We start from the raw sequence: 20,121 nt of genomic DNA, 5'->3' as shown, positions 1-20,121 counted from the left end.
TCTTCTTCTCTCCTCTCACCGCACATCTCTCTGTTATTTTCCCTCTGGTCGCTACACTCCCTTTGCCTCGTATCGCTCAGTATCCGATACGATCCTTCCTGGTTCCCCATATTCCCTGGGCTGCGCTCATTTCTGTCATCACAGGGACTATGGTGCGACCTCTCACAACTCCCATTCTGTTCTCTGGTGCCAGGCACACAGTGTGGACACTTAAAGCTATTCCTGTACTCTTGCGCCCTCCTCTCCCCTTCACTGAGTATTGGGCACGCCACCCCTCCACTCCCGGGGCCCCCGTTTTCCAGGTCTGTTCTACCTCCATTCCGGGCCCAATGGGTGACTCCCCTACTCCCTCTACAGTCCCACTCCGGGCTACTCTCCCCAGCCCCGCAGTGAGTCCGTGCTCGGCTGTCCTGACTTTCCCTTTCTGCTTCTGCAGCATTGATGCACTTTTGAGCCTTCACTGCCTCGTCCCACTGCTTCATGTACTCATTTAGCTCTTGGAAGGATTTTCGTCCAGATCCCCTCAGATCCATTGGCCATCTGGGGCCCCCAGGATCTCCTCCTGGGTCCCCTACTGTGTGCATCGGGGTGCTCCACTCTCTGGGTATCGGCATCTGACTTGGGGAATTAGTGGTATCGTTCCTCCTTGCCTGCTCTGCTCTTTCTCTGTCTTTCCGTTTCCGTTCTTCCCCTTTTGCTCTCTCTTGGTCATATATCGATATTATAGGACCTATGGTAACAGGTACCTGTAGTGCATCTGGTAATGGGTAGGATGTGGCGCTTTCCGTTTCCGGCGCTCTTTGTACCACAAACCTACCGACTACCTGTTGCACCTGACTAGGCTGGAGCAACTCTTTCTTTGGCTCAGGATCCCACTCTGAACTGGGAAGCGGTCTATGCTCTCCTGCATTGCCCCCCTTTGCTCCTTCAGTATTCTCGACCTCTCCCCCTGCTCTATTATACGGGGGTGGCCTGTCTGTCAGTAATCTGTTTATCAGGCTGTCCTCTGTTTCGCTCTCATCATCTTCTTCTAGGGGACTTTTATTTACTGGCGCCTCTAATACTGGGTACAGTTTATTTATTTCCAAATTATGCACTCTCCATCTTTTAGCATCCGCATCCCACCTGGCATCCTGTACTGCCCTTACCGAGCGTTTCACCCTTTCTTGTCGTCTGTTCATATTCCTTTCATGCGCTGCCCTAAGCCATGCATCAAGGGCTTCAAACTGGGTTGGTCTAGGCAAGGGTCTCTTTGAGGTCATGACTGATTTCAATCGATGTAACACCTCTAATCTGAACGTCCCGTACTTCGGGAACGTCAGTTCCTCATTTCCTTCAGTAATCTTACTCCACTCTGATATCCAAAGGATCGTATGCAACCCAACGTTTACTGCCATGTAACGAGCTGGCGTACCCTCCGGCGGGGCTTCTTCCCCTTCATACGATCCCCGCTTCTCTTTCTTAAACAGCGCTTTCAACCATTTAAAACACTTCATAATTATGCGCACAAAATCCAGCCTCGCTACTCTGTTTACTTCCTGATGACACTCCACCAATCCTGTCGCGGCTTTGCTAGCTTGGCCTATCACAGCGCGGTTTTTTCTCCTGTCGGCCAATCACGTCGCGACCCTGTGTGACGTGTTCGCTAGCTGGCCTATCACAGCGCGGTCTTTCTCCGGTCAGCCAATCACTGCGCGACACCACCTGACGTCTCTTTTCTCCGCTTCGCAGCAGCACCCCTCCTTTCTCAACTCGTCTCCCGGTTATGCATGCGTCCCATTCATACACTGAAAAATGACTACTTCCGACCAAGCGGTCACTTCTCTCGACTGTACGTCCACAGTCTATCTGTAATTGTCAACACAACTGACGAGATGTCTATCGTCTCTCTGATAGGTTGCTTACACACACAGTAACTTCCGACCAGCGTCCGTTACTCACGCACTCACTCTTACGTTCCCCCTATCTCGGTCTCTCGGGTGATCAATGGTACCTCATGACCCCCTTCACTCTAGTTGACAATTACTCTGGGTGTCCGATACACCCGAACCACTTAAGCTCTCCTTGAACTTAAGATTTCCACCGGTTGCGCGCGCTCACAACCTGTTCCACAGTCACTCTACAGACATTCAACTCCGCCAGACATTACAACATAGATACAATACAAAACACCGCAATCTAACACGCATAACCCTTTATACTCACTCTCGACCGATACTGCTGCTTTTTCTGTCTCACGTCATCCGGATCTTCATCTGCGGGCTGTTCTTCCGATCATCGATTTCTAGGGGCCTTGGGGTAAGCTAACCTGTCCTAGGTCACCGTCCTCAAGAAGGCAACCATCCTCTATAGCTACCAACTGAAAGGGCGAGATTTTGATCGATACCTTATATCTATTGATCCAAACCTCGATCTGGTCGACTGAACCTTTGTTGCCTGTCTTGGAAGAAAACAGTACACCTATCTGCAAGCTAGTTCACCCAATAAAGGACTCTACTCTTAAAGATCACGGACAACTTCTAGGTTTCAAAAGTTTATTGTAAAGATATAATGAGCTGCAAATACAAGCATCTCAGAATGAGATTCACGAGATACACAGGTCCAATTACATACATGTGCTCTCGAAAAGCCCTCAAACGAGCAACAGAAATCACTAACACAAGTTCTAAAAATAGCAAAGCTATCAGCATAGACGCATATCTCTCCTTCATTTAGGTTGGAGGAAAACAAACACAGGTTAGGCGTCCCTACCCTGTTCTAGATGGTATCCCTACTTAGCCAAATCCCAACCTAACAAAGGTGTCAGCAGTGAATGACCCCCAAGGGAAGTCACCCACTCTAAGTCTCTTGGTGAAAACCTAAAGTTCTCCAGTCATGACCCCTCACTGCCTACCCATCCGCTCTCTAAAGGGTCCTCAGGTCTCTGCTCTAACTCCACCCAGGGGTGCTGTCCCTAATACAAAACAGTCAACAACATTTGAGACGCCCCTTGCGAAACGCCTCTCATGTGGTGCAACTTCAGGCTTTTTCCATGATGCTTTGTCTTGGGCCTCATGCGTTAGAGTTGACCTTGCTTCTCAGACTCTTCTCCGGCCCGCTGATACCCCTTAAACATTCCAGAACCCTCCTCCATGTCTGGGCCGTCTACTGAACAGACCTCTATTCATTCACTTATAATTGGATCCCCCCTTTCCTGTTGCAGACAGATATCTGCCGCCAAGAACCCAACTCTCATAGACTTCTAAAAAGGCTTGCAACATTTCTCAGCCCAGACATGTACGTGTAAATCAATGCTAAAACATTTCAGGCCTACAATATTTCACATTATGATTATAGCATTCAACTTCTTCATTTAATTAAAGCATGTTAAAACTCTTATTCTATTATTTAGAAAACATTACTATAAATCATGGCCCATTAATGCAATGACCAAAAACGTTAAACAATCTGTGTCGTGAAAAGAAACACCTTCCCTTTTAGCTCCAGCTCTGGCCCTGTGGCCTACCACGTTCTGCGTTTTACCACAGACCATCTTATATGTTAACAGCTACACGACATAGATTCAAAATAATCACGTCTAATAAAATCATATAATGTCACACCTTTCTGTATTAGTTCCACTTCTACTTAAATCTCTATATTAGCTATACCTTTAGAATATAATTTCAGATACTATTAGCACTCATGGCATTTCTCTTCATGACTTGTGCTTACTATAGGTAAGTGTGATGTACTCATACATTTATATCAGTTTGCGCTCTCTCAGTAGTCGCTATGCCCAAATCATTTTATAATGTCAAATAAGCACATATGTGGAATCTATCATTACCCATGTCGAGATTTTTATATGCGAATGTTCAAAAAACAATGTGAAATTTGCAAAGTTTATTATAAACTTTTGTAAAGTGTGCAAATGCAATCTTCTCAACTTTTCATTCCCTATGCATTTGTTTTGCATTTTCAATATCCATTATGATATATTTTCTTAGTTATATTCTACTTAAGATGCACTTTTACCAAACAAAGTTTTCAATTGCTACCAAACTTTTCAACAAAGCACCATAGTAAAGAAGTAAAAGATTAACGCTAAACTGAACTAAATCTTTTTGCCAGTTAACCAAGCCAACTCAAATTAGTATTTGTGATGGTTTGTAATGAAAAATAACATAAATGAGTGCAAAACGCTGCTTTGCATTACTCTCTGTCAAGGGGGCGTACCATGGGTGGTACATTCGCATTCCCATGCAACCACCAATGCTTTTCAATGCTAAACCCGATCTACTAACATTAGTAGAAAGGGTTTAGCTTCAAAAGTTAACACAGCTAAGAAGTAAGCATTAAAAATAGAAATCCTTTCATTTCTCTTTGCTTTACCGACTTTGAATGTGCGCTGATCCCACAGCACACATGCAAAGTAGGAAAAGGTTTTAAATTTGTCTAGCCATAGTATATTGTACAGAAAGGGTACCCTTCCTGTACAAAGTCTATGGCAGACTAAATCTCACACCTTAGCACTATGGCGCTAAGGTGTGTGCCTGATGCACTGCAGTACAAATCAGCCCAGTGACTAAGGAGAGGGGAGGAGAGTGCCAAATCTCTGTGAATAAGGTGCTATACTGCTCTCTCCCTGTCATGCAATGCAGTGCAGCCTCTTTGGGTGCCACGCTGCATTGCGTGACACCTTGGTGAATCTGGGCCTTAAGCTCCTCCACTATAATAACTGTCATGTAAAAAAATAAGTCCATTGTCGCTTACTAGGCTGGTGATTTGCTCTCCTTATATACTATCCTATGCTGCTAGTGTCACAGGAAAAATGTGCTGAAAAGTGCACTCTTTCAATTTAATTTTCACAAACTTTTCTTGGGAAGATAAACGTACAATACTTCTGGGGAGGGTCAGGCTTCTTTAGCAAACCATTTAAGTCTTGGAATGTTTCATGAGGATCCTTTCAGAAATTCTGGATTTTTTCGGAAATACGTCCAAAATTATGCCGTAAAATGCAGTATGTCCCTATTTTTTCAATGCAGTGCTTCTGCTATACAATCCAGGGTGGTTATGTACATATGTCACTTTAAAAGATCACAATCCAGAGTGAGTATGTATGTATGCCACATTAAAAGTTCACAATCCAGAGCAGATACGTAAGTACGCCACTCTAAAGATGACAATCTAGAGCGAGTACATACATACGCCTCTTTATAGGATCACAATCCAGAGTGGCCCACTTTAAAAGGACATGATCCAGAGTGGGTCTGTTTGTAAGTCTCTTCAAAAAATCTCAATCCAGAGGGTGTACGTAGATACACCACTTTAAAAGTTCACAATCCAGATCAAGTACATACGTACGCGGCTTTAAGAGGTCACGCTACAGAGCGAATAAGTATATACACCACTTTAAAGGATCACTAGTCACCACAGCTCAGTTCTGCACTACTTTCCCTAGCAGTCCCATTGTTCCTACGCTCTATCTCCAGACAAAAGCGGCTTCTTCCTATTTTTCTACCTTGTCTCTTATCAGCTGTTCCTTTTCTCGCTTCTTTAACCATGTCTCTAACACACACTAGAGTTCTTCTCAGAAGAAGTGAAGTTTCCTACCTTTTTCCACTGTGTCTATCGCTTGATTCCACTTTCGCTGCATTTCCAATTTCAGTACCTCTATTCTCATTAACCCTGCTATAATTTCTTTACCCATGTCTGTCGCTGTCCAGCACTTTCTATGTTCTCAACATTATTCCTCTCTGTTGTTTTATCCTTATCAGGCCTACCTCCCCATCACATTCACCTGTTTGCCCGTCTATCTCCTCTAAATTTTATGTTGTATTGTCAGTAGTCTCTGGGATTCTGAAAGGCCCCCCTTCTCAGTCTGTCTTTAAGGGCCAGAGTTGGAAACCAAAAGCGGCCCTCGAAAAATTGCTCAAACCAGCCTTCATCGTCTCGTGTAATCTCTCTTTTCTTCCATGCTCTCTCTCTCTTCTCCCTCTCTGAACACACCCTCTCTACCTTCTCCCTCCCACCCTCCCTGCTTCTCTTGCTTTCATTTTTGAAGCCTCCCCTGCCTGCTGCTATTAATCTTGTGGAGCTAGGAAAGTGGCAGAGGTACCAGGAGTGGCCCTGGACTTACAAAAATGGCCTTCAAGGACTCCAGCCTACCAGGGAAAGGCCTGATACAATAAAAGGCCTATCAGACCCTGATATCTCAGTTCAGCCCTGCCTGCAGTCATCAATTGCCCTCTTTCCCATGAACAAGTCCTACTCCCTACTACTTTATGGGTCTAAGACCTCTCTCTCTCTCAGTGGTGTTGTGAAACTTGAGGGTACCTCCTGCAAAGTACATGGAGGAGCCCCCCTCAGGACTCAGAAAAACCAAAGGGGAGAATGGATGGAGCGTTGACAATACAAACACTCACCCCCAGTCAACTGATCTGGGTTTAATCCATCACCTTTCTTTAGCTCACTCCGCCACCCCAGTTCAGACATGGCCATATGCAAATCAGTCTGACCCTGTGCCTCATGGGAACAGTCCAGCCCGAACTGCCAAGCCATGTATTTCCTGGACCGGAATCAAGCTTCCCAGGACCGGTTTCTGGCATTACAGCCGTATTCAGCCGGGCTTGCTTGAATCCAGTGGCAAAGTGAGCAAGGGACTCACGTCTGAGCATACCCTGCCACCTTAGGGCGAACAAAGAAAAACCAAAGGGGATGATGGACGGAGCGTTGACAATACAAACACTCACCCAAAGTCAACTGATCTGGGTTTAATCCATCACTGTTTTTTAGCTCACTCCACCACCCCAGTTCAGACATGTCCATATGCAAATCAGTCTGACTCTGTGCCTCATGGGAACAGTCCAGCCCGAACTGCCAAGCCATGTCTTTCCTGAACCGGAATCAAGCTTCTCAGGACCGGTTTCTGGCATTACAGCCGTCTTCAGCGGGGCTTGCTTGAATCCAGTGGCAAAGTGAGCAAGGGACTCACGTCTGAGCATACCCTGCCACCTTAGGGCAAACAAAGAAAAACCAAAGGGGATGTGGCAGGGTATGCTCAGACGTGAGTCCCTTGTTCACTTGGCCACTGGATTCAAGATAGCCTGGCTGATGAGGATTATGAATCCGAAACCGGTCCCAGGATGCTTGTTTCCGGTCCAGGGAAGACATTGCTTGGCAGTTCGGGCTGGACTGTTCCCACGAGGCACAGGGTCAGACTGATTTGCATATAGCCATGTCTGAACTGGGGTGGCTGAGTGAACTAAAGAATGGTGATGGATTAAACCCAGATCTGTTGACTGGGGGTGAGTGTTTGATTTGTTCAAACGCTCCATCCATCATCCCCTTTTGTATCGCTTTGTTCGCCCTAAGTGTGGCAGGGTATGCTCAGACGTGAGTCCCTTGTTCACTTGGCCACTGGATTCAAGATAGCCTGGCTGATGAGGATTATGAATCCGAAAACGGTCCCAGGATGCTTGTTTCCGGTCCAGGAAAGACATGGCTTGGCAGTTCGGGCTGGACTGTTCCCACGAGGCACAGGGTCAGACTGATTTGCATATAGCCATGTCTGAACTGGGGTGGCTGAGTGAACTAAAGAATGGTGATGGATTAAACCCAGATCTGTTGACTGGGGGTGAGTGTTTGATTTGTTCAAACGCTCCGTCCATCATCCCCTTTTGTATCGCTTCCCTCAGGACTCAGTCAGGAGCTCTCAGGCCAGGGTACTGTGCTGAGGGGGCACCCAGGAGCTCGGGCCCCCCTGCTCTGCCGGGTCTTCAAGGACCTTCGTTACGCCACTGCTATCGTTCTCTTAAGCAGGTATTTATCTATACCCAGCCCTTCTGGCTCTTTCTTATGTTCCCTACTCTGTTGTCCAAAATGCTGCCCCCAATCTTGCAGCCCAGCAGTATTCACCTTTACTATGTGTCCAAACTGTCCTCTTCCTCAGCAGCTATTACAACATTTTCTTTTATCTCTGTCACTCCCTTTTGAGATATGTCTGGGTCTTGCCAAAATGCTAGCATGTTGGTCCAGATTGGAAAGTTAAAAGAGAAAAGATTTGGATTAGAATCCAGATAGTGGAAAGTCGAGGAGATCTATTTTTCTAAGTAAATATTACATTATGTGAATTTGAAGGACAAACATGGCTTTTTAAGCTATATATAAATGGTGCAACTGTAGGGTCCATGTTTTGTGTACTGAGGTGCACATAAAAACATTTATTGGGTAGTATATCAGAATATCATGCACAAAATTCTATTGTTCTATGGAAAAATAAAGATAGGTGTAAATTCTAGGTAAAGTGCCAAAGTGCGTTAGTGGAGTTAAGAATAGTAAGTTTTGATTTATCTATATGTATTTTTGTAGGGCTATATAATAAACACAACATTCTGGTCACCAGTAGGTAGCTATAGTTAGGACCTAGTTTCCATAGGAAAAGTATTTTTTGACGTACTTATAACTTTAGCACAGTTTGATGGATCTTCAATACATTTTTTAAAAACAGTGCCCTGCTCTGTCTAGTTGTGCATGAAAAGTTTTGGGGGGATCCGTCAAGCGGGGGCCAAGAAAATGGGGAGTCAAATAAATGTTAATTTTCATAGAGATTTTGACACAGCTACAGCCCGAATTGCTGGATGGAATGACACCACATTTCACAGAAAGCTAGCTCTTGCTCCAGAAGGAGCCCATTGTCTGATTTGATGTAAATCTGTTTAGTAGTTATTGAGATATTAACAAAAAAGTAATATTGATATCTACAGGCGCAAATCCTTGACGAATCCATTGCGGCGCTTCGTGAATTCATTGTGGTGCTTCGTGAATCCATCGTGGCGCTTTGCAAATCCATCCACTAACAGCAATTCCATGATTGACTGGCCGCAGTCTGAGTAAAAAATTTTGGCTGCCATTTTAGATATTGGGGAACAGTTCCCTCACTGCAAAAACTTAGATGACATGTACTAGAAGGGGTCAGGGTAGATGTACCTTGACCTCATGGGTGCAATATAGGAGTCTGTGAGAGACCCCTGATAGGCAAGAAAGTACCCAGAAACTATTTTTTTAGACACACAAGGGTTCGTGAATACTCTGTGATGCTCAGCACAGCCCCATGTGTACCACCACAGGAGAATAGTGAATTTGGTCAAAGAAATTGAAAATAAAATTATACACTCATTCATACACTAAAGCATTCACTCACAAACCTACTCAAACACTCTCACATGCACTGACAGACCTACTCAGACATTCACACACCCATTCAGACCCTTATGCACCCACTTACAGACCCACCAGATACTCCTGCACCCACTGATGTATCAACTGAGACACAGAAGCACCATGTTACGGACCCACTCAGACACTCTTATACGCACTGACAGACTCACTGAGATACAGATGCACCCAGTCATAGACCCACTCAGACACTCACACACAAACTCACACACTGATACACCCACTCTCAAGTCTACTCAGACCCTCTCACACCCACTGACAGATTAACTCAGATCATCACACAGCCACTCACAGGCCCACCCTGATACTCATGCACCGACTTACAAACCTTCGTAGACCCACTGAGACACAGATGCACCCATTCCCAGACCCACTCAGATAGTCACACACCCACCCACTCAGACACTGATGCTCCCTCTCTCAAGCCCACCCTCTGACAGATCCACAACAGAGACACTCATACACCCTGTAACAGATCCACACAGACCCTCATATACATAGTCACAGACCCACTCAGTTTTACACCCACTAACAGACCTGCTCAGATACTTACACTGACACTCAATCGCCCACTCAGACACTCGTGCACCCACTCAGACAATCTCACACCCACTCACAGACCCATTGAGGCATGCAATCACCGATCCACGCAGACACTCTTGCACTTACTCATAGGCCCACTCAGACACTCAAGCACAAACTCACAGACCCACTCATACACTCATGCACCCAGTCTCACAGCCTCTCAGACACTCTTGTATGCACTCACATATCTACTCAGACTCTCACTCCCACTCACAGATTCAGATATTCTCACACCCACTCACATACCTATTCAGACACTCTCTCACCCACTCACAGGCCTACTCAGACACTCACACACCCACTCACAGACCCATATAGCCACCCACACACCTACTCACAGACCCACACAGCCATTGACACCAACTCACAGACCCACATAGCTAGTCACTCACATACTGACACAACAAGCACATGAACACACACATACACACACATGCTAACACTCGTATTCACTCACACAACCAAGTTACAGGAACATTATTGATAGGTAATAGCATTAAACAACATAGAAATTCCCTGAAAAACAAAGGCTACAGGGACATTATAATTAGGAAATTGATTTTTATATACAGAAATTCACTGAAAGAACAAAGGTTACAGAGATATTATAGTTAGGAAATAACATTAACAATGTTTAGAAATTCACTGAAAAAAACAAAGGTTACAGGGACATCATATTTAGGAAATAGAATTAAAAAAGCTAAAGAACTTCACAGGAAAAAGCAAAGGTTACAGGGATGTTATAGTTAGGAAATAACATTCAAAAGCTGTACAAATTCACAGAAAAACCAAAGGTTACAGGGACGTTATAGTTAGGAAATACATTTAAAAAAAAACAACAACTTATAGTTATGCTCAGATTATACATCCACAAAACCATAGAAATTCAGCAGTTATAGTTACCTCACCTGACAATAACTTATGTCCCTGCAATGCACTGCTAATGACTTCACATATTACATGACTCATGACATGGTTGGTGACATCACTGATGATATCATACAGAGAACAATCACACACCGACATACCCATTCATACACCGAGTGATACATCTATATAACCACTCACAGATGCACACATCCACTCACTCACACACTTACATACACATACATCCACTCACATACCACCCACTCAAACACCCACACATGCACTCTCAAGCCAACTTTCACACATACACACTCTCTTGCACATACACTTACAAACCCATGCAATAACTTACACACCCAGTTACACAACCATACAGACACTCAAACACCCACACATCTACTCAGACACTCAGTCACACAACTATAATACTACTAAAATGCTTTCACATAAACCAATATAGCTACTTCAATACTCACTCACAAACTAATATACGAATCACACACCCATTAACACATGTATACAAACTCTCACATAGCCATAAAACCACTCACACATCCACACACACAGCCACACAACCACTGAAACAGCCAATGACAAACATGAAAAACCACTCACACATCCATTCACACACGTATCAACTCGCACACCCAGTAACAAACCTACAGAGCCACTCACAAACCCCTTACACATCCATACAGCTACTCAGAAACCAGTTATAAGCCCATATAGACACTCAGACACCCAATCACAAACTCATACAGTCACACAGCCATTCAGATTACATTGGTTAGAATTGTTATAATTAGTATAAGTTAATAATGATATACAACAAATAGTAATTTAAGTTATGCAGTCGCTTATTATATGTGTTTAAATCCGAGAAACCTTTATAAAACACTTACACATACTGGGTGATGTCATCTGAGATGCCGTCTGTGATGTCACTGACCATGTCATGAGTGATGTAATATGTGAGGTCATAAGCGGTGCATTGAGGGGCGTAAGATATAGTTAGGTGAGGCAACTATAACTGTTGAATTCCTATGGTTTTGTGCATGTAAAATCTGAACGTAACCAAAACTACTGTAACGTTTTGGTTTTTTCTCAGTGAATTTCGGAGGTTTATTTAATTCTATTTCCGAACTATACTGTCCCTGCAACCTTTGTTTTTTCAGTATATATATATATACTCCTGCTCCTTGTACACCAGACAGCGAGTCACTCGTCAGTCAGGTGCTGCAGCGCGTTGGTGTGCCGCGAAAATACGATAGCTCCAAAATCTCCCCAATCCACGGGAAAGAAAGCAGCACTCATGGGGATGTTTTCTTAGGCGGTATTTATTAATCCACAGACAGACGTGTTTCGGATAAAACTCCTTCTTCGGTGTCATATGAGGAGAGACCATCCCCCTTTTGAAACTGACACGCCACGCGCATGAGAACTTTCCCCACACCTTCTTGCACTGAAGAAAGCTATGGCTGAAACACGTCTGCGAAATAAAGGTGTGCTACCCCCGTGAGTGCCTGTGCTTGCTTTGATTCTGCGAGTTTTGGAGCTAATATATATATATATATATATATATATATATATATATATATATATATATATATATATATATATATATTTTTTTTTTTTTTGACGAAGCCTAAAAGGTGAAACGCGTTTGTCGAGGGGCAGGGGGGTCTGCCAAATAAACCATCTTGGTGAAAACGCTGACTTGGAGTGCCGCCTGTTCAATTCATCCGAGCGATTTGGAAGAGTGTGTGAATATATATATATATATATATATATATATATATATATATATATATATATATATATATATATATATATATAATACATAAACACACACATTGGAGCACTTTACATGAGCACCAGTTGAGCTCCAGTTACATTACATATTGATGCACATCACCTATGCAGTGAGAATAAATGTGGTCTAATAACATGTCATTTACATCACTTTTACAAATCAATACATATTCAAACATTTAGGGCCAGATGTATGACCCACCAATTTGCATCTCACAAATTGCGTCTCATTTGGAACTCGCAATTTGCGACTCGCAAATTCGGGATGTATAACAGTGTCTCAGACACTGTTACAGATTTCTAATGCGGTCACAAATTGCGTGCCTGATGAATATTACAGAGGCTTTCACAATTTGCAACCCCATTAGGTATGGCTAGCACTCCCAGGGATGGTGGCCTGCTGGGGTCTGCACTCCACTATGTTTGGGACTTCTTTTAAATAAAGCAGTCTTTTTTTTTTAAATGCAGCCCAATAGGATGCATTTAAAAAAGAACATTTTAGCTTTTCAGTTTAATTATTTTAAGAGCAGGACCACTGCCTGCTCTTAAAAATATTTTCTCACATACTCACAAAGGGGAAGGTGTCCCCTGGGGACCCCTTCCTGTTTGCGAGTGGTCTATCACCTATTTGAAGAAGGTGGTAAACTGCAAGTGTTTTGCAGCCGCAAATGCGCTTGCAAAACAATTGTGCATGGCATGGTGACTCGCTATTGGGAAGGACCATTTCGGAAGTCGCAAATGCTATTTTGCGAGTCAGTGGCTTGCAAAATAGCATCTGTACATGCCATTACTCTTTTTTTCAGTCACAAATGGGAGAATCTCCAATTGCGGCCACAAAAAAGTGTCATACATCTGGCCCTTACTAACTTATTACTAAACTGAAAAGGTCAAATTTGAGATTATTACTAGTACAGCGAACGTGACATCCGAAAAACACTTTTTACTGCCTCACAGGAGGAATGTAACAATTTACTTACAAATGAAAACAAATCTCTCAAAAGTCAGGATATCTCGAGTGAGATTTTTTAAAGTGTTGCACAAAAGTAACCCTTTGAATATATACATACCTTAGTTACAACAACTACACAGGCCATGGGATAAACCACATATTCAGATGCACAGAGAATAATATGCTGTTTATTACCATTGTCGATGTGAGAGGGAAGGGACATCAAGATACGCCCAAGGCTTCACCACTCATCAGTCGTGCCTCCTCCCCACTCTTAACAATGGTAATAAATAGCATATTACACTCTGCACATCTGTTTATATTATTTCATTTGTTCACTAAGGTGAACATCAGTAAACAGGATTATAAACACAAGCAGTTAACCACATCATTCTCCAAAGCATGTCATAACACAAAGCTCTTCACATGTAGCAGTGCCTCTTAAAAGGATCTCACTGTGGATTTGACCCTTTCATCTCATTTTGATTTTTCCAGGTTCAGTAAGGAGAACAAAGACACTCAAGAGCCATACACCTTCCTGCCCTTTGGAAGTGGGCCCAGGAACTGCATCGGAATGAGGTTTGCTCTTCTCAATGTGAAGGTCGGAATAGTTAGCCTGCTACAGAACTTTAGCTTCCAGATCTGCAAAGAAACACCGGTGAGGAACCAAATTCTAGCATAGCATGGTTTTCCTCAATTTGGATTAGTCTTTTGAAACAAATGACTCACTCAACGTGTGTGCTATGGGTTCAATTCACAAAATACATTGAAAATCTGCAGTCAAAGCTCTTGGCCTCACATGCGTGAAGGATTACAACGTTTTGGTATTCTAAAGGTTTTTAAATGTATGCCTGGGAATCTATGAGAGTTGCAGGATGTCATACCTACTTGTCAAAACGTGTAGATTACCTTTTGTCTGTTTAATTGTACACATTGAGCAATTATGCCTGGTGAAATGTGATTGCCTTGGCCCAGTGAAACATTTTCCCTTTTGGGAAAGCATCTCTTTTCTAGTTGGAAAGTGGAAAAAACAGGCTGTGTTACAGGCCCAACCCCTCAAGTTAAATAAATATTTAATTTAAAGGCAGACCACTTACTATAGGCTCAATGCCCCTTAAAAGAAAGGCAGAATCTCCGAATGTCATTACTCTTAGTTCGACTCAGACAGCCAGTATTCAACTGATTGTAGTTTGACCATCATGAGTGTCCCTCAGAAAATGCATTAGTTGCAGTGTCTAGGGATTCCTCTGTAGCTTGCCCATGTCGCTATGTGTGGCACTAATGGCAATTTGAGCTTGATTTTTAACAGGTATAAGTTGACCCTTCTACTTCAATCTATCAGGAATTATAAATTGCAGCAAATCACCTGATAGGTTATATAGGCTCTTGCAGATACCAAAAGTTTATACGAACAGCCAGGTCTAGAGGGCCATGCGGAATTCTAGAAATGAGGTGATGATCTATAGGTACTTGGGGAGGCTGTTCCATTTATTTGCTGCGACATGGAAGAAGACGCGTCCTCCACTTCTGCTTCCGTAGATGCGGGGAGTATGGGCCAGTTAAAGAGAGGTGAAGTGGAGTCTTCTTGACGGTTGGTGGAAGTTCAGGCAGTGGTTAAAGTATGCAGGTCCTTGGTTGTGTAGAGCTGTGTGTGTGGGTCTGCAGTTTGAATTGGCATCTCTTCTGTATGGGGAGCCAGTGGAGTTGCCTGAGGTGGGGTGTGATGTTGGCTTGTCGGGGAAAGCCGAGGATGAGGAACTTGAAATCAGAAACACATATCACTTGAGTCCACTGCAAATGGGACATTGGCTGTCTAGCATTATGCCTTAACCTCTGCAACCATAAAATGCAACAAACCAGAGCACTGTCCCAGTAAGCGCACGCTAAGATGCAAATAGTGCATATCCTATACATAGCTAACTTGCAATAGGTAGAGGTCCAAGTTGCAAGACTAGACCTACAACTTACACACAAGGCCCACCCTGGGCTGCCACTGGAGCTCAAGCTCAGGTATAACTCTGAGCAACATGTGCAAAATAGGTGGTGGAATGGTGGCGGGAAGCATAATAAGGAATGTTCCTCATTGTACCCATGTCTGAAACCTCTGGACATTTCACTTGGCACTAGTGAGTCAACAGGTCTATACAATGTGGTTGTGGCCATACAGATAAAACAGATCACAGCTATAGAATGTCAATTTTCCTCAGCTCAGATCACAGAGAAATAATTTTAGTTCACAAAATAATATGATAGTCAACCATTCATGTTAACTCGGTGTATTAATGGTGCTGTCAATGTATTAATGGTCCCATCAAACAGCCAAGAACCACGTATCAAACAGTGACTGTGATTTTGTCACTGCAAATGATCAGTGTTATTCAAGCACTTGTTGTACAGCAGTATTGTCCATTAAATTAAATAATTACAGAACTCGGTTCCAATTGGTCAGTATACCTAGGCATCTCCCCATTTTTTTTAAGTCTTACATCTCCTTATTCTTCATGCCCCTCAACAAATGAATACCTCTACTCTCAGTGACCCTCAGCAAATTAATATTAATTGGGTATAACCCAATATTTACTTGATTTTGGTATCCTCCATCAGATTCACAACTGTCTTTGGTACAAGATGTTGTGATTTTCAGTGCTATTTGGAAAGTTCATAAATCTTAATTTTGTATATTTCATTACCCTCAAAACCCAGACGTATATTTTTCCAGTTGCCCTGCAAATACATGTGTGTGTTAAGTAGCTAATTGTTGTAACGGCTGCTGGATGCATTTCTAGCCAGTGTGATGGTTTTTTGTGGCCAGTTATTTATGTCTTGAACCTCATGGCCTATGAATTAGAGCCCTTTACATGTCTCTCAAATTTTGACTTATATCATGATTAAACTTCATGATGCTTTTTTTTCTCTCCGTCTTGCAGATTCCGCTTGAGTTGGACACCAGGGGGATGATAAAAACCAAAATGCCAATATATCTAAAACTTGTTCCCAGGACAGCTGCACCGAAAGAAGATAAATGATTGACACAAACCCCAGATGTCCTTCTGCAAAGCCTCAATGCTAACAACATGCAACCAGTTGCGAATATCACACTGCAAAATCAAGACGCAATATATTGGCCAGAAATGCCCACCCTTTAGGCCTTTCATGAAACCTTCTGTCCTTGAACCCCTATCAGTTTTCATCTCTTCGCCTTTGGTGGGGGGGCTTGGCCTGTTTCTTGCTCCTCAGTTGTTAAAATAAGTGTTGCATTATCACTTAACATAATTATGCCTTTGGATATGGTGTTTTTTACTCAACGCAACCAATCGGATCTAGCTAGCGCTATATAAAATCTCAAATAAATAAATTATTGCCTCCTGTTTCCCAGTTATGTGTCTGGAACAGCATGGCGGCTGGCTTGAAACCATAAGGAGAGCATCACTCATTACCATGCTGAGGCACCGGAATGCACCAACCTTCTGTAAACCCTTAAAAACCTCTTTTTTTCCAGCAATCGTGTCTCCAAGAATGTTAAAAAAAATATTTTAGAACTTGGGGGAGAGCTGCTGAAATCCGGCACTTTTAGCCAGTAGTTAATCTTGTAGTTGCTGTGAGGCCTCCTGTTCTGCTCGGCATGCAGCTGGCAATGCCTGGCAACCTCACGCCACTGCTTGCACATTAACAGAGTACCCTCTCTATCAAACTCAAGGTCTGCACGCTCAATGTAGTGAAAGGCGGATCTTAAGTATGTCAACAAAGAAGTTCACTCAGCTCCATCAACGACATGCTCCTCCAAATAGCCACCTGATTGCCCACCAATTTAGAGTGGACGATCAGATGTATATTTCCCATGGTGTTGGCCTCATTTGTCTTTCATTTCTTTAAAAGAAACCCCAGTTTTGGGAGTTTATTTAAAAAAAATGAAAAGCATTGTAAAGGTTTGATGGATGTCCGTCATATTTGTTGGAGCCATCCATCATTTTTTAACAATATTAACAGGAACTACTGTGAAGCCATTTCCTGCAAATGTGAGGAGTAATGTACAAGGGTGGTGGACAACTTACATTTGGCAGGCATAGCTCCCTCAGGATGGTGGGGCAAATGTCATCCACCATACCCACAGACCCTCTGTCCACACAAAGTCTAAGTCTGCCCCAATGACACAGCAGAATTGGAGACTAAGATTCAATTATATACATTTTCTGGAAAAAATATAATTTGATAGATCTTTTTCAACAAATGGGCATTTTCATGAAACATAAAAAGAAATTGAAGCATAAATATTGAAACCTAGAAGTGATTATCAGCCACTCATCCTGAACAATACACTGTATGTACCAAAAGAACATTGCTATAATTTTATTGACACTGAAGAAAGATTACAAAAGTATCAGAAGATCGGAATGTAAAGCAATACAAGAATTATACCATGCTGAATTTAACAAAAATGGAGGTTCTGTTGTAAACATAGGCATTCATTAGCATAAAGAATTCCTCTTACCTTAGCTACAAAGAGAGGGCTACATTAACTTATATAGTGATCCCATATACTGATTCTTCTAGATAAAAGATTAATGAAGAATGGATTACAAAGAAAATGTCACAACTGTTCTCCAACATAAGCTCTTTCTAGTATATATACCGAGTTTAGAAACAATCAAGGAAATGTTGATGTTACTAGCTTTTCCATAGGTGATTGTGCTTTCTGTGCTGAAATTGATACATTTTATAACTTAGGTTAATTATTTTCTTTATAATAAGATAATATTTACATGTACATTTTACATTATACATCACACAAAAAGAAAGAGATAACATTTTTTCAAGTTCAAAGAATATAACATTTAAATTATATTTATTTGATCAAATACCATGTAGAATGTTATATATAGATAAACGTTTCATAAAATCACAATAGGAATAAAATCAAAACCAAACATCAAGAACACAGTCAAATTCAGTGAAAAACTTAATCGAAATTGATCATAATGTAGCACAGCTTTGCTGCCAAAATTGTACCAAAACATACATGTTATGGAGACATGATGACGATGCATTGAGAAGAACATTTTCTTGTGTCCTTTTTTTGAGTGACTTGAATGCCTAAACTAATGTAGGCTTTCCCCTGCTCTTTGTGAATGGAGGCTATAACTAGAGATTTAGGATGTCATCTTAAGAGCACCATAGATTAAATGGTTTTGTCCTCTAGCAATACATTACTGATACAGAAGGGAGCATAAAGTTGAAATGTAACAAATCAGATGGAATAAACCCTTACTTTAATGTTGTCTGGGAGACGTTGTAGGAAAACTGCATAGACTTTGGATTGATTTTCGAAGGATTACCTCGCATTGTGAAGCACATTGCTTGTCAATAAGACTTCTCCTGTAAAGCGAGAAATTTAAATAATTTTCTGATATTGATAAGGCTAGTAAATTGGTGGTTTTGAATAATTATTTTGTTTTATAAAATGACTTTGACATTTGCTAAACGAGGGACAAAATAAAGTCCTGAAATGCGGGTGTTCAATATCAATGTTATGGGGCCCATTAGGATGGCGGGCGGACTTTGCCTGCCCGCCATCCTTCCGGGGATTGGGACCTCCCGCCATAAGGGCGTGGGTCCCATGGGGGGTATTAGGATGCGCCTGCCACAGTGGTGGGCGCATCCTGCATTTTTAACATTGTGGCGGGCGGTGCTCTCAGCACCGCCCGCCACAATGCTAAAAATGCATGTATGAACTTGTGTATGCATTTGCATACACAAAGCGGCAGGCACCGTGTGGTGCCTGCCGCTTTGTGTATGCAAATGCTGGGGGGGTACCACAGGTACCCCCCATGTTCACCCCCCACCTCGCCTTCACTCCGGGGGCCCGCAGTGGGCCCCTGAAGTGAAGAACGCCTGACTTTCTGTGGCGGCATTGCTGCCACGGAAAGGCATCAGATTGGGCCCATACTAATATGGCTGGCAGTGTCAAACAGACACCGCCACCATATTAAACCTTTTCCTCCCCGGTCGCAAGGCGACCGGGGCGGAAAAGCCGCGGACGGTCTTTCCGTCTGCCGCGGACCCCCCAGCCATCCTAATGTGGCGGGGGGTCATTTTTAGTGAGGATGGCAGGGGCAATCCGCCCGCCATCCTAATGGGCCCCTATGTGAGGTGTATCTATGTACAAAATAGGAAGCATTGGAAATATCAACAGTGTTTAAGTTCATGAATTGAAAATAAGGATTTTTTCATAATTAATTAAAGAGTTTGAGGAATTCCATAATAGTGGCCTCTTTATGATCAATGAAATTACAGCTTTACTCCATGATCCTGGTATGGGCAGACCCTCAGTTAAAATGGAATTGAACAACTTACTCAAAATTGGGATCAATTCCCTTACTAGCAAAATATAAAGATTGTTTGGAATTGCGTTGGGGTCTGCTGCTTTGCCTCTCTTGAGCTTCTTAATTGCTACCAAGATTTCACTCCCTGTTATTTTGCTTCCCTAGTAATTTTGCTAAGCCTAGGTAACTCCTTTTCCCTCATGCAGTCTTTTAGGTCTTCAGCATCTGTTGCTAGATCCTCAGTGTAGAGTCCCTGTAAGAAGGTGTGAAAAGTTGCTTCTATTCCCTTGCTGTCTTGCACTTTCAAATGTGTTTTCTCGTCTTCTATCTCCTTAATAAAGTTCCTATTCCTATCTATTCTGGTTTTCC

At 42.7% G+C, this 20,121-nt stretch overlaps 1 protein-coding gene across 1 annotated transcript in view; it reads left to right on the top strand.

The window, feature by feature from the left end:
* LOC144786060 (cytochrome P450 3A21-like) overlaps positions 1–16,922 on the top strand; it is a 261,578-nt gene extending 244,656 nt beyond the window's left edge. The window contains exons 12-13 of the mRNA XM_078665005.1: positions 13,928–14,090; positions 16,360–16,922. Coding sequence (XP_078521131.1) covers positions 13,928–14,090; positions 16,360–16,458 — 262 coding nt within the window. The 3' untranslated portion in view covers positions 16,459–16,922. The remainder of the gene's footprint in view (positions 1–13,927; positions 14,091–16,359) is intronic.
* The last annotated feature ends 3,199 nt before the right edge of the window (positions 16,923–20,121 follow it).

This window comes from Lissotriton helveticus, chromosome 10, assembly GCF_964261635.1.
Source record: "Lissotriton helveticus chromosome 10, aLisHel1.1, whole genome shotgun sequence".
Classification (NCBI taxonomy): domain Eukaryota; kingdom Metazoa; phylum Chordata; class Amphibia; order Caudata; family Salamandridae; genus Lissotriton; species Lissotriton helveticus.
This window is presented reverse-complemented; position numbering and strand designations above follow the sequence as displayed.